We start from the raw sequence: 15,260 nt of genomic DNA, 5'->3' as shown, positions 1-15,260 counted from the left end.
CAAAACGTTGCTTATCAAATAGAACAATAAGCATAGACAAAAGCACAATAAAACGATGGCATGGTTAGGGATCTCCGCGTACGCAAACTATGACTTTCTACACATTGACGTGCATATATACTATAGGCTGTACTTGAAACAATAATCTTCGTATTTTTTAAATATTCTTGCCACTGCAGTTTGCCCGACGGTATATCTTTCTTTCTCGCAGAGAAGAACAACAAACAAACCAACTCTAGATATTAGTAAGAAAGCAGGTCGACATAGTTAACAATATTATAAAGTATAGACCCGCATTGTTAAGAAATACTTTGCACCAAACAACTTTTAACAAGAATCTTTTATTCAACGAGAGAACAGCCCGCAACAGTATAAGCTTTCCGCCATTTGTTAAAACGCTTTTTAACTTTGATTGTTTAAATAACCGCCCAATTACGGTTGTGTAAAACTCGCTTAGTCAGCATTTAGCCTCCCGCGATGCTTCAATCGCTGTTTTAAGACATAACACGGACGTTGCGAGAAATAAAACAAATTTCTAATCGTGTTATAAAAGTAATTTAGTCAACGAGCTCGTTTTAAAAAGTATGCTTAATTGTAAAATACGGTATTGTTTACAGATTAAGGTGAATGTATAGAATTCGCAACAACTCAGGTTGTTCAGCTATGTGAGTTACTATATACAATGAGAACGAAAACACACGATTGTTGAAACCAACAATCAACGCTGACAAAAAGATAATAAACACCCTTGGTTAGAGTTAAAACTAAAGATTTATGTACTGCATTTTGCTTGTTCGTCGTCGGCACTGTCCTCTACGTCTGGTCGATCAACTACTATTTCACTATATACATTTTGGTCGACCATACTTGGATTCATTGAAGCATAAACCGTGTTCGCGTCCACATCTACAGCCGCTTCATACTCACATCCGTTGTGGTCTGTGATATCTACAATTCCGAAATACTCATGATGGTCTAATGTGTCATACATTGCAGAACACGGCTGTTGGTTAAGCTCAATTGTTGGCTGAGCTTCGTAAACGTTTCTGTTAGCAAATCCGCGCATACGTTCGTATCCTGAAGCTCCGTTTTCTATGGTCTGACCGTCGAAAGCCTCCAGTGCCAGAGTGTACTCGGATTCTGAACGTTGCTTCTTGTTTTGGATACGGCGCCACACAAAAAACATTACCAACGCCACCAAAACGAGCATTGAAACAGCTAGGCTTATAGCCATGGGTGTTTGTGTAACTTTGTTGGAAGATCGAAAAAGAGATTGCGCAGGAGAATTTTCGGTAGCAGCGCCATTTTCATTGTTGAAAGCCGCATCAAGAGTAAAAGGTGGCTTCGTCGTGGAACTTAAAACAAATGCTTCCCTGCTGCGTTTGGCTTCAGAACTAGAACCGGCAAATCGCTTGAAAGTTGTCGTGGAAACGGTCCTTGCAGATGTTTTGCTTGAAGAAGCTATTGTTGATCTTGTGAGCTTTGGGGTTTGCTTCTTTGTTTTGACAGGTTTAACAGAAGGTGTTTGTTTGTTTGCGGTTGTAGCAGTTGTGGGTTGTTTCGCTGTTGTTATTGTTGCAGGGTTTGCAGTTTTTATTCGTTCCTTAGTAGTTGAAGAGATTGATGCAAGTTTTGTAGACTTTGAAGTTTGCTTTACTGTAGTATTTGTTGGAGGTTTTGTAGTCGTCGTTGTTCGCTTCGCTGTTGTTGGTTTTTTGCTAATCGTTGTAGTCTGCACCGTTGTTGTTGGAAGTTTTGCTGATGATGTAGATTGCTCCGTTGTTGTTGTACTAGCGATTGGAGGTTTTGTAGTCGTCGTTGTTCGCTTCGTTGTTGTTGTAGTAGTTGTTGGAGGTTTCGTAGTCGTCGTTGTTCGCTTCGTCGTAGTTGTAGTAGTGGTTGGAGGTTTTGTAGTCGTTGCAGTTCGCCTCGTTGTTGTTGGAGTAGTTGTTGAAGGTTTTGTAGTCGTCGTTGTTCGCTTTGTTGTAGTAGTTGTTGGAGGTTTTGTAGTCGTCGTTGTTCGCCTCGTTGTAGTTGTAGTAGTTGTTGGAGGTTTTGTAGTCGTCGTTGTTCGCTTTGTTGTAGTTGACGGAGTTGTTGTTTCAATTACAGAAGTAAAGCAAGCGAAGGGCAAGGGTCTGTAGCATGGAAACGCGTAAAGTTCAGGATGGTTGTAACCAGTTGCTTTAATGGCAGCACTTCGACAATCACTGTAGGTAGCTTCGTTAATGCGTCCGAATTCGTTGTGATAAGGACGGCCATCAAGCCACACGTAACTTCTTGAATCCGGTCGTTTCACCAGTCCGATGGTGTAATATTGCTCAACACATCTCTTGTAAGGCGTCAACGTGGATGCGTGGTTAAAAAACTTGCGGTCTTCCACTATCGCAAGTTTACTTCCGTGTTGTTGACAATAATTTTTTGCATCATCAAAGCTTAACTTGTTTGGATGGAACATAAATATGTCCGACTGTACGTTAAAGTTAATGACACAACTACGGCTGGCCATTGTAACACAAAACTTCCTAGTACGCTTACTGATATATTTAAGGTGAACTGTATCTGCAAAACGCAAAGAATTGTTGTTAAACTTTAGTTTTAAAATTGTTAAAGAGATAAGTGAAAAATAATAGGCTGCTGTTCCTCTCCTTGGGCTGTTTACTCTAACTACTTTCCCAAACATTCCTGCTGACTTTAACATATAGGCAAATAGCGGAAAATCATTGACTTTGTTTTCTAACTGTCTGAAAAGAAAATCACTTTAAAGCAATTGTAGCATTTATAGTTGCTTATTTCATTATTTATAGTAATTAAATCTGAGTTTCAACAACAAGACGTCGAATAAGACATATAGCGCTTTCTCTGTAACAAAATCAATTTAATCTAAAATAAAAGTTATAAACACAATCTATACGTAAGGAAAAAAAACAATTGCCCTCTTTTTTCTACCACGGCGCTTGTTACTCTCGAAAACCATAACGAGGAGGTATTAACTTTGGCAAAATAAACACGCATGTATTCTGCAACCTTTCATGCTTGTTGTCTGTCGTCATACCTTGGCATAATTGATTTCTTTCTATTCAAAGTTTCTGAGGTATGCAATCTTATCAAACTTAGTCAGCTTACAAACTCCCCACAAAAGGCCTTCGCTTCTGCGGTGAGCCTTTATCACAAGCAATTTGCTGACCTTAAACTGTGGAATTCCCGGAGACTCCAAAGTACAACAAGTGCACAACGATTTCATTAAAACTTAGATTCAAAGACAGCTCTCTTCCGGAAAGTCCGCTAGTGGATGTGGTCAAAACTGCTTTCAACAACAATACAAGACGTGCTTTGTTGGCTTATTTCGACTAATATAAGCACCTTTGCCATTATTAGCCTACAAGAAAAATTTGCTATAGATGCAAAACAATTATTTCCTTTGGGAATTTTATTGCTGAGTTGGACGGGTATACACGGAAGTAAATTGAGAACCACGGGGTCAATTTTGTTATTGAACTAATTCTCATAACACTTTCAACGATGTTTGTGCTATAACTTATATGAATAAAACAATTGGGAATGTGTCAAAAATTATAATGAACATGAAGCCTAAACTGGCCTATACAGTAAATAGTTATAAAGTTGTGTGCGATTGTGCATATATAAAGGCACAGAGTTGCTACACAGACGTAACGTCAACATTAGATGCGATACTTGGTAGACTTTCTTTGCCACTAGGTGGCAGCAGAGAAGAGTAGGAACTTTCCATTCCGTGAAAGCAGAGCAGGAAACGAAAACCACTTCACTTTCAACCAATACAGTTATTGTTGGGCAATTCCATAATGTTTACTGCTGTCGCAACAAGATCATTGTAGGGTTGTGACAACTTTTACACCTTTGTATATAGCTTTATGAAAATATGCTTATACAGTTAGCCTATATCTACTACTGTACAATATACAAAACTAAACAGAATAGAAAAACAGAAACTAAACATACAAAAAATAATATGACATTCTACGAATTAAAGGCTGAATAGAAGTAATGTTCGAATACTATATGTCCGTAAAAACTATTTTGATGCGCGCCACCTGTTGTTTGCTGTACAGTCACGTCGACAACACTGGTTATTCTTTAATTTAATTAAGCCCATTCACGTGCGCTTTGAGTGGTACGTCATACCTGATTTGACATCAAACGAGGCCCCAACTTCACACAAAGCTTTTTTTTAAATGGGCGTCTTTAATAAACTTATTTAAAGTATCTTATGTCATTGGGAGCGTCGGGAAACAAAAGATGGATGAGGCAGGTATTGTTTGAAAGTATTTTAACCGGGTTTACATGAAACTTTCTCGTTTTGGTGACATATCAATTGCGTACCAAGTTTATCTTGAACGTTACTATTAAGCAACAGGTCCCTGTTATTTTCAATGTTAATATTTGAATGAATTTTAAGTAAATATTTGATTGGATTAGGCTGAAAGGCGCCTCTGAAAAGGAAGCTTTAATAAACTGTCTAAACTGAAACAATAGGTCAAAAGAATCGGACGAGACATTATCTTCAGATTAAATTGCTTTTTACAAATCGGTCTATGGTCTGAAAGATTTTCAACCAAGATACAGCGAATGGAATAAAATATTAGGTATTTTTAGGCCGAAAACTGAATTGCAAGGATAGTGAGTTTCTTAGAGATTTGTTTGAGCATATTACACTTTTTAATGTACTTATCAGCTAACATAGGATGAAATTGACTATATATGTTGAAAACAACACATGATTCTGCCAATCAAAATCTGTGCACAGTAAAATATGGCGCGTTCTGGACCAGTGGGTGGTCCGGCAACGCTGAGTTCTTTTCGAGTCCAGAAAGCCTTCAGCATTAATTTTCGTGAAAACAAGCGTCTTTCAGCCGAAGTCAGGGTGATTGAAAACGAACATATACGAAACATTCGTCTGGTAAAACAAGAGATAAAGGATACTCGTTTGTGGTTGGACAAAATTCGCGAATCAACCGGTGAAAGTAGCGATGGTTTGCGACCGAGTTCGGCAGATAAAGCTAAAAAGGCGAATAAGAAGCGAAGGATTCCTGTTAGGAGCAAAACTGTCGAGCCAGTAAAGATAAAAGTTTTCTGAGTTTTATTTATTTACTCGTTTGTTTGATATTCACATGAAATGTTCAAATGTCTTATAATACATATTCACTTATTGTTACACTTATTGATGTATAAAGATTTATATTTTTTATTGATATAATACTTGATATTTGTTCATACAATGAGAAACATGATGTGTTATAACTTATATACCTTTCTAGTATATTTGTTACAAAAATTTGTGTTTACAGATAATCATCAAAAGGGAACAAGAAAGCAATTTCAGCACAGACGACGAAAATTCGGAAAAGGAACTGATGCCACCGGTTGAACCGTTACCACACGTACATTTTGTGGGGTCAGAGGTCAAACCGGCGACGTTGACGTCAGCTTCTGTGGCTGAAAACAAGTAAAACATACAGAAAATACCACTTGCTGTTCAGTTGTAAAATTATGATGGAATCAAAACATTTATATCTAAGAGGGTATTGGATATAGTTAAAACATGTCAAGTAACATCTCGGTTCCAACACTCTTAACCGTGTCTCGGCTTACAGAGCGTCATCTGTCGTTCGACCTTGGACGGAGGCTCCATCGAAATCTGATAAAAACGGCAAGCAAGCACGTGACACACTGAAAAGTGAACCTGCCATCAATGACCAAAACGGCACAAGGTTAGGACTGGAGCATGTGATGCTTTATCGCCAACTTATTTGCATCTAACTTTGAACTATACCGGATTTCACAGTTTGTTAATGATTTTAGTTTAATGTAACTATGATTTTACCAACATATCAGATAATTCAAGATTTTTAACATTTTTCTCCCAGAAACGAAACATTTCTCACCAACGATTCATCTGCCCGAGAAAATCCCATGGGTAATCTATCCTTTTACAACTTTTTTTCGAATTTACAAGCAGTGCGTTTCTAGGCATTTACTTGACAACGTTGGTGTCTAACAGTTGGACAACTAGACCTAACACATATAAGTTGGGTGTTACGAATCAGTAACTTTCATACATTTCATTGTTAAAATATTTTTTTTGTTTCGTGTTACATGACAGATAACCGCAGAAACAGGGTGCATAGCGCTGCTAGTGGACGAAGTAGCCTCGCCTCATTAACTGCATATCAACGACGTCACAAGCTTCAGGCCATGATGGTTAAAAAGCAAAATCCTTTGGAATACAAACGTTTTCTCAATTCAAAAGAATGCTCTCGAGTAAACGCCAAAGTTTCGACGTACTTAGAAGGCCTGGCCGATAGAATGGTCATAACTATACCTGACTTATCTTTGTGGAACATAGATTTGGAAAGCCATGACACGCCTTTTGCAAAAGACGTCAATATTACGAGCTAAGGGCTATTTGAAACAAAACGGGCTGTAGGTTGTTATGCGTTACTGCGACTTTGTATTGCCATGACAGTGTACTTGTGTTGTTGTGTTTTCAAATGGTATCTCTTGTGCTTTCTTACTGCGCATTAAGATTTTATTGGTGGCCATTTCACTTTTTACTATACTCATATATTGATTAATACATTCCACGTTTTAGTTTTCTTTTGGTGTTATACTTTTATCAGCCAGCCTAATACGCTCAATAAGAAAGATGCCTTTAAGCCTTTTACACATTGTTCATGTTTATTTCAAGTTGTCTTCATATATATGCGACACAGCTAAAAATAAACCTATGTTAAAAATCAAGGTTATAAAGTGGAAGGGATAGTACAATATTGATACTATACATGCTGTTAATTAGGTTTACTTCGACATCAAACTCATTATCAACATTTTAAAGAAATAACTTAAAGATAGATCAAAAAAAAGAAACGAAAAAACGCAACAAACAAATGTAACAAAGTGACGCGGCCATATTTTACTTGCTGACAAGGTTATTACCAGAATGTAGGTCCCACAGGGTCATATACGAGTACATACCATGCACCACAGCACCAATTATGTGCACAGGTCGTCAAATATGTCATACTCGTCACTGTCATGAACATTATTGTTGGGCGACATTCCACAATGTTGTTTACTGACGCCGTGTAGGTTAACGTAGGTAGCATCGGGAGATGCGTCGTTGGAGGCAGTCCCAGACATCGATTTTTGCCCGCCGGTTCGCTTTTGCTCTGTTAGTTGATCGTCAAATACTGTGTCTTCTTCCACAAGACAACCTACGCGCAAAAATTGCGTGAAAACGATGACTTTGTGTGGCCTACATAGACGTTTCTTAAACTATTATACAAAATGTTCAGAAGTGTTTGATGCATAGCCTTAAAAGTAAACGAAATGAAAAAATATACAGAGATTTTTAAAATAAAAGAAAACTACATTGGTGCCCACTTTCCAAAGTTGGTGGTGTCAATTTTCGTCTCACTCTCGACTTAGTTAAGTCTCCTTGATCATTCATATCGTTGCCAAGGGTTGGATTAGGAAGACTCATTTGACGTTTGTATGACCTCATCCGACGGACAGAGCGTCGTTTCGTTCTAGGAGACGTCGGTTGTGATGTTGCGCCTACTTGAGATATAATATAAGTTTGTTGGGTTGGCGCAGTTTAATATAAACGTAAGGTAAAAGCAAAAGGAGATGACTCTAAGGGAAGCCAAAGATTAATACTCGGTGGATAATATTTGAATTGACTAATAAGGTAAAGATTAGTGGAAAAACTCTTCTTCTGATCGGTAAACACAATATTGAAAATGAATTTAAAACATAAAGAAACATCTTTTGCTGTATTTCATACCTTAACATTTTAAGCAACGGAATAATAATGTATACGGTAACACCATTTCCTCTCCATTTATTCACATTTTTAATGATGCAGGTTTTATTCAGTCTAATTACTCACTGCTACTGATGCTTCCTTCTTCGCTGGAGGATTCGCTGAATTCATCTTCGCTCTCTTCATCGTTGAAAGAAAATCGATCCAAATCCTGTTCCAGTTCCTCAAGATCATCTGTCATTTAGGTAAGTTGTCTTTTAACTTTCAACTTTAACTTTGACTCTTTTTAGTACACTGTTCTCGGACGTTCAAGCTGTCGTGGATCACTTACTCGGAAAAGACGGAGCATGCTTAGATATAAGTTGACAAAGTGGAAATCTTATGAAGGCTGTGAGGCTAAGCTCTGAGCCAAGCAAAGTGAATCAGGCGGTAAAACCTACCGTATGACTTGGGACCGACCAAATCAAACTGAGCTGCAGTGTGGTCAAGACCATCTGTTTCAACGAGGCCTTCGCTGCCTTCGCCTTCTTCTCGATCACCCAAAAGAGTTATCATGCGAGAATTAATTTGCCGTTGCTCGTGTATTTCGGTTGAAATAATCTCGAGGTTGCTCAAGGCATTCCTGTATTTGCCTTTTGCTTCATCTATCCTTTTTCGTAAGTCCTCCACGCGTTGGCGTTGTTTCTGTTTAAGAGGAATTATCAAAAACAATGTCGAAACTGTCTTTATGTAACAAGCATTTTTATTTCTTAAAGTGCTCAGTTTGTGAACTAAATCGTATAAGTTGCACCATTGCGCATAAAAAAAAACTTATTTATACAGTAATAGAAAAACAGAAGCTGAAAAGAAAAGTACGGCTTCACGTTAGATATTACCGTCTGAAAACCAGTAAATACCTGTAGTTTTAATTCAAGCTTTTCTTTGCTTTCAAAGTAACTTTTAGTTTTTGCGGTCGATCGTTTGTGCCTGGATTTGATCTTCTTGCATTTCTTATCTAAAAACACATATCGTCGTGTGGCTTGGTCGTGGATCCGTTTACTTCGTGTTCTGCAGCGTATGAACGATGCACATAAATGACCAACAATGAAACAATGTACATAAATGACCGTTCAAACAAGTTCGGCGCGTGTTTTGCGAACCAAAATGCAAGCTTATACGCTAATACGCTACCAGCGCATAAATGTGATGATGCGATTTTTAATCATTAAACCATACTCGACAAAATGACTCGGCGCCACTATAACGCAAATGCATTAAGTCACGATTCAGTCAGAAAGACAAACGTTTGTAAAAGATCTCTTGTTACTATTAAACGTAACTTGTCCCTCGTTATAACAGAGATGTACTCACAATGACATATGTCACAGCAAGCACTAAGCAGTATTTCTGAACAACCTCTCACAATCGAGTGAAATCTTAGTTCTTACAATCATAATCCTTTTACCGGTTTGCTTCGGCTTCGTTGAACCTTCTAGTTTGAAGATTCAGAACTTCTTGCCAGGTCATATCGACCTTTTGGTCTTGCTGGACTTCCGATAATTTCTGTTCGGCCAAAGCAATGGTCTCTTTTGCCGCTCGATGGATTCCGTTCGACGATTGAAAGTTATGAACAGCCCGTTGCAAGGCAGCCTGAGCCTAAAACAAACTTTGACCTTTAAACTATCCTCACGTCATGCCTAGTGTCATTCTTAACGTTTCCATCTTTTACTACAAAATTTCAACTGCAGTTTATATGACGTGCGTTTCAATTTTGTTTTTATGTGACTTACTTGCTGCATTTCCTTGAGCGCGTCATAATAAGGGCGCGCGCGTTCGATTGTTTTTTGTCCGTATTTGTGGCCCAAGATTGCCAGTTGGTGAGTGGAGTCGTTGAGAAGTTGACGAAATTTTATTCTCTCATCTGAAATTTCGTTTTCCAGTTTATTGATTTCGTCAGTGGCCTGATTAAGCTTGTCTAGTTCGCCCTAAACGTTGCAAAACGTTGTCATGAATAATGGACTTAATTACACACTTAGCGAAATTTCCGTTATGACGAAAGCATAACCTATATGGCCTTTCCGTGCGTTTACCTTTACTCTTGGGTCAACAGCGTCATCTTCGTCATTTTCGTCATGTCCTTCTCGTCGGAAATCATCGCCGTTTTCAACTTTATTTGTCATTAGGATAGACCTGTAATATCGCCTCAGTTCACTTTCTTATCTGGATACTTTGTAACATCAAATAACCAGAAAAAAATAAGTCTAAAATTTAACAGCACTTCCTAACAAACAGCTGCACCTCAGCGTTATCTGCTGACAGATAAGGTTTTCATAGGCTGATACACGTATTGTAACGACAACCTTGTGCATAGTTATGATACAAGTCTTCCAAATATAACAAAAACACAAAACCTACCAACTTGATAAATCGCTGTAGTACTGTAATACTACTATGTGCTGCCATCAGCTATACATCCGTTGTTAGTTTCCTAATTTAAATGTGCGGTTCACGAAAACGTGCCGACCTAACTGTCTGATGTTGTCAGTACATCCTATACTCGTACTAATTGTGTTAAGACACAAAATGAAAGCTATCATAATTGCAAAACTATTGCACCACACTTGTTAAGCTCAGTCATGCTGCTGAAGCCCAAATGCACGCATAAGTGACAGCACCCTACCGTAGGTTGCATTCCGCTAATAATTAACCGGTACCTTGCACCATGCAGATTTTATAAGCTATTGGAGCGCAAGTATATCCCGTTTAAGGGCAATTCGATATTCAATTGTTATTTACTTATGACTTCACAACCCAGCGGAAATTATTCACTTGAATAAGCGGTAGAATTCCAATGAACGATATTTTCTCCACATCGCCCGTTTGTAAAATGCAACTGATTTCCTGAGGCATAATATCGGGAAAACCAAGACCGCAAAATGATAAAGGTAGAAATAAAACCAAATTTCTTAGAATTAAGAACAAATCAGTTAGGAATTGAATGAAATCAATGAAGAATAGTATCTCGGTAGTCCTACTCAACCTTTATCCTTTCCTAGTTTTCAGGATGTTGTCCATTGATGGTGTTCACAGTCAAGTACGGTTTTAACGGGAATGGTTTCAAAATAATAAACAAAATATTTCCCTGGCTGAAATAAATGTCAACGGCAGTACAAGTAAACATCACAAGCTAGGCTATATTTTAAAATGATAAAATTGTTTGTTATATTCAGAAAGAAATTTACAAATTTTAGTTTATAAGATGAGTGAAATTCAAACATTTCGCCACTTGAAAAACGGGTAATTGCACAGCGAAACATTTGTACGTCATCGTTCTCTTAATAACTGTTGTCACCTTTAGCGAGCAAAACAGGTCAAGTACAAACACGCGCAGTGTTTGGGGTTAATCAGCTTCACAATGTTGCTTGTTCATGAAGTCGTAAAGAAATTCGAGTTAACAACCGGCAAAGCCTGTAAAGTGTAAAACATTGTGAGAACACGTGTCGAGTTCACAGACGTAATTGCCTCGAAACAACAAGCACAGAAAGGTTAAAAGCTACGTAAAACCCCACATTCTAAAAAAAACAGCTTCATTTTGATAGCTTTGCGTTGATAAATGATAATATTACCCAAACAGGAAGTAATCTGGCAAATAATATGTAGGAGCAGCTACCGATCTGATAAGTTTCCAGAAAGACGTATGCTTGGCTTTTGGAGTTGAAATTGAAACACATTTTCATACCGACAAAAGAATTATGACATCGCCAGGACACCAGGCATGATTATTTATCACTTATTACTTTGGTTTCCAATCGATAATCTTCTTACTCCGATGTTTGTATTCCCGAAAGGACGTTATTTTTTTATGGAATCATTATGAGCGCTCGTTTAAATGAACGTGTTTGCGAATTTAGTTCTAAAACATAAAACCGGAATATCACATCCGCCCCGTCAGGTACTTTGTCACTTAATGATGCACCGCGACAGCAACAAATCTGATAGAAAACTCGATTCTTCTTATAGCAATCTTTACTGACTAGGAAAAAGCTTAGTATAAAGCAGGGGTGGGCAACATACGGCCCGCGGGCCGGATCCGGCCCGCGACGGGATTTTGAGCGGCCCGCAGACAGTTTCCGGTCTTACATGATAATGTGGCCTGCGGCCACATTCTGCCGCAATCCCTGTATTGCGTCACTGAATACGTCCAAGTTTGCCAACCTGAGAAAGATGGCCATGAATCTACTTGTTCTGTTCGGGTCTACATACATTTATGAGCAAACATTTTCGACCATGAACATTAATAAGACAAAGCTGCGTTCCAATCTATTAAGCAATCCGGCCCGCCAAGTACTTCATTTTCTCATATCAGGCCCGCCGACCGAAGAAGTTGCCCGCCCCTGGTATAAAGCAAAGGTGCCAACAATCAGTGAAAAGACATAAGGTGGATCAAAATAATCAACACAGTTAACGTAAAATGGAATTGATGGGTGATTCTGTGATAACTGATAAGAAATGTGCAACAGTGCAAAAATCTATCAAATTTGCACCTATCAACCCTAGTATACATATTAGTGACGTGTAAACTTCTCTTACGACTCCAAGCGACCTAATACGGTTATACATGGCATTTCTGTTGGGATAAACACGAAAAGGCAGTAGGACATAATCGTGTTCTTCAAATGAACAATTAACGCGTACCCCGTTTTGCTTGTCCTGGTAGGTCGTGGGAAGCCGTTAAACAAATAATCTTACTACTACAAACACCGCCATTTTCAGATAGCTCCTGTTTAACTGCAGTTGCATTCACGCAAAAATTGCTTCTTCTATATTGTTTTGTTATTATCAAACAGCGGACGATGGGCGTTTGCTCAGTGTAGTTATTATATTTTATGCTTTATTACCAAACAATAGCTGGTAATTGTTGCGAGCTCGAAGTGTTTATGAGTTAACAATGTAAACTGGAGGCATTCGATCTGTCATTGTTAATTTGAATATGCAATAATTTGTTTGGGTTACAAGATATTGCTGCAATATACCTATAAAAATTATAATTTGAAAACCTGTTACAGAATCTGTATAAGATTACAGTTTAAGACGATTCTACAGTTATCTTTTTAAAGTGAAGCATCAATTAAGATATGAAGAAGACAAATGTGACCAGTCATAAGCTATGTACTTATCTATAAGGAATTTACATTAAGTTTATACTTCAACGATGAAGATGTTTATTTAACGGAGCAATGATCAAAGCCCTTCCTGTGTAATTTGCCAGATCAAATGTCTTGATCAATATCTGCTTTATGTAATAGTTTTAATTAACATGTATCATGACTTAATTGCATATGCGCTAACACCACTGTGGTTGTATATTATTGATTTGTATAACCATGATTGGTTTCTTGTGAGATGCAACTGTATTAAGTAAGACATGAAACGGTTGAAACATTCCCAGCGTTTTCTTGATTAAGTGTTTTGAGAGCCTTTCTGTAGTTTAATTTATGATTGGTATTTTAATTCTCCGACAAATAGTTTGTAAGGAATAATTACAAAATTAATTACTTTTCTTTTTTCGTAGATGGCGTATCGCTAAAGTTTAGAATTGTTGTTTAGCAATGGCAATTGTTTCGAACTCGCGTAACAAGTACTCGGTATCTATGGTAAATGACGGTGACTCGAGTTAAAGCATGTGCAGTTGCATTGCATTACCTCTCTAATGCTAATTGCAAATAATTATTTTCTAATGTATCTGCCGACGCATAATCAGTTGACTTTAGCTGCAGGCAGCTGCGTCGGTTTGCTGTTAAATTTGCGGTTCTTGTATAAGGGCTATTTCAGTTTTTGTTGTATTATGGTGAAACATTTAGCAAAGCGTACTTGATATGCTTAGCTTTAACATAAGCGGAGAATCGCACATTACAGCGTAATTATAACGGCGAAAAAATATTTCACGAAGATAAACCCTATGACCTTTCAAATGTAGTTATTCTTAGAATCGCTTTGATACTTTGCGAAGATAATTGGAATTCGCTTTGTTTTTCCCACGATTTTCGATCTTCTTCGAACAAGTCGAGAGAAAGTTTCATCATCGTTTGTAATTACTCATGACTGTAAGAAAATAAGCCTTAAGAAGATGCTAGATAACCTATTTAAAAACCTTAGAACTCCGTTTTGAAATTCATTTTGGACCAAGTGTTTGCCGAAAGCAGAGAGTATAAGGACAGATGAGAATTTTAATTCAAATAGTAGAGTCGACGATCCCAGATAACGTTTAGTTCTTAGTTTTTATTTCACTTATTTTATTTTATTATTAGTGGAAAAGTATCTAAGGTAAAATCGCTTTAGTGTGCTACGTTTCAAGCGAAGTTAATCGGTGCGCACTGGCCTTATAAAAATGCTTTGACCCATTTGATTTATCGGATTAACCTGCACTAGTTTAAACTTAACAGTAATTTTTGATGTGTTAGATTGTTATTTATATTTGTTATACAGTTTCATATTTGTTAAATTCGTATATACAGCTACAACACGTAAGCTGTGTGCTGTAGAAATGTTCTTGAGGGAAACATATGGTAAGAAATCATATGCGTGTATGGGCGGTGTGTTAAGATTGCTGTTTCAGAGAAAATAATATTGCTTCTCTGAAACATTTTACAAGAACATCTTTTATGGTTCAGTTGTCACCTACATATGACGCTAGCTTCAGTGTAACTCTTTTAATTTCCCCTAATACCTGATCAAAACACCTGCTGTTGTCTTTGTAAACTAATTTAGACTGTCACAGGAAAAGTCGTACTGTCGAAGCTTTTTTTCACAGTTTGTTGTTAACCTACAGGCTAGATGTTACAATACAGTAACTTGAACCTTTCTTCTAATCTGAAACTTCAATTAACTCTTAAATAGTTAAAATCAATTTTTGCCTATAACTATATCCATTCTTTTATAACTTAACCGCGCCTACCTTTAACAATTGGTTGCGTGACGTCGGCTTATACTCAATTACTGTAAAATTGTCACTTTCATTAACTTAACCGGGAATGGGCAATTCGCATCGGTTCATCCATGTAAACAGCAGTATCATGCTGCTCGAATTAACTCTGATGAAGTTACAGTGAAGTTCACAAAAATTTGACGTAATTAGCTTTATTTATAACATAAGGTGACGGAATTATCACCGCGGGTTTATTAAAAATTTATGATGGTCGCTCTAACTGCTGTTTCGAACGCTCTGTTACCCTTGGTATGTGTGTATGTTAGTTGATTTCAGGTTTAGATGGAATGTTGCAGAGAAGAATGTGGGACTTGGTTCAAACAAAAGTTTCCTGGTCGTTCGCTGCAAATTAAAATTAACAAAACGACGATGTCAAATTGTTTTGGAACTTTAGACTTACATTGACACTCATCACAAACAGATTGGCAACAGGCACGATTCGGTGACTGATTGTTTACTAAACATAAACCTGATATGAGCGTCGTAGCGTTG

The 15,260-nt window shown here is 37.6% G+C and overlaps 3 protein-coding genes across 5 annotated transcripts; 1 reads left to right on the top strand and 2 right to left on the bottom strand.

Annotated features, from left to right (window-relative positions):
* Positions 1-57: 57 nt before the first annotated feature.
* On the bottom strand, positions 58-2,558 carry LOC143460250 (uncharacterized). The gene has a single exon (XM_076957728.1). It carries the CDS (start codon positions 2,507-2,509, stop codon positions 773-775), a length of 1,737 nt encoding a protein of 578 aa, XP_076813843.1. The 5' UTR covers positions 2,510-2,558; the 3' UTR covers positions 58-772.
* Positions 2,559-4,395: 1,837 nt separating this feature from the next.
* LOC143468435 (uncharacterized) lies at positions 4,396-6,635 on the top strand. Its single transcript, XM_076965641.1, has 5 exons — positions 4,396-5,095; positions 5,328-5,485; positions 5,634-5,750; positions 5,907-5,956; positions 6,143-6,635. The coding sequence occupies exons 1-5, from the start codon at positions 4,793-4,795 to the stop codon at positions 6,436-6,438; spliced, it is 924 nt and encodes a 307-aa protein (XP_076821756.1). The 5' UTR covers positions 4,396-4,792; the 3' UTR covers positions 6,439-6,635.
* Positions 6,636-6,696: 61 nt separating this feature from the next.
* On the bottom strand, positions 6,697-10,568 carry LOC143468414 (SH3 domain-binding protein 5-like). 3 transcript variants are annotated; one of them, XM_076965619.1, is made up of 8 exons: positions 9,874-10,568; positions 9,574-9,768; positions 9,249-9,439; positions 8,701-8,851; positions 8,245-8,488; positions 7,931-8,038; positions 7,423-7,596; positions 6,697-7,253 (listed from the first exon to the last, which is right to left on the bottom strand). In XM_076965619.1, exons 1-8 carry the CDS (start codon positions 9,961-9,963, stop codon positions 7,033-7,035), a joined length of 1,374 nt encoding a protein of 457 aa, XP_076821734.1. In that variant the 5' UTR covers positions 9,964-10,568; the 3' UTR covers positions 6,697-7,032. The 3 variants fall into 3 exon arrangements, with proteins under 3 accessions (XP_076821734.1, XP_076821726.1, XP_076821742.1); XM_076965611.1 differs by having other exon boundaries at positions 7,423-7,599; positions 9,874-10,564; XM_076965627.1 differs by having other exon boundaries at positions 7,423-7,599; positions 9,574-9,704; positions 9,874-10,562.
* Between the last annotated feature and the right edge of the window lie 4,692 nt (positions 10,569-15,260).

This window comes from Clavelina lepadiformis, chromosome 1 (assembly GCF_947623445.1).
Source record: "Clavelina lepadiformis chromosome 1, kaClaLepa1.1, whole genome shotgun sequence".
NCBI lineage: Eukaryota > Metazoa > Chordata > Ascidiacea > Aplousobranchia > Clavelinidae > Clavelina > Clavelina lepadiformis.
Note: the sequence above shows the minus strand (reverse complement) of the source record. Positions and strands in the feature narration are given on the sequence as shown.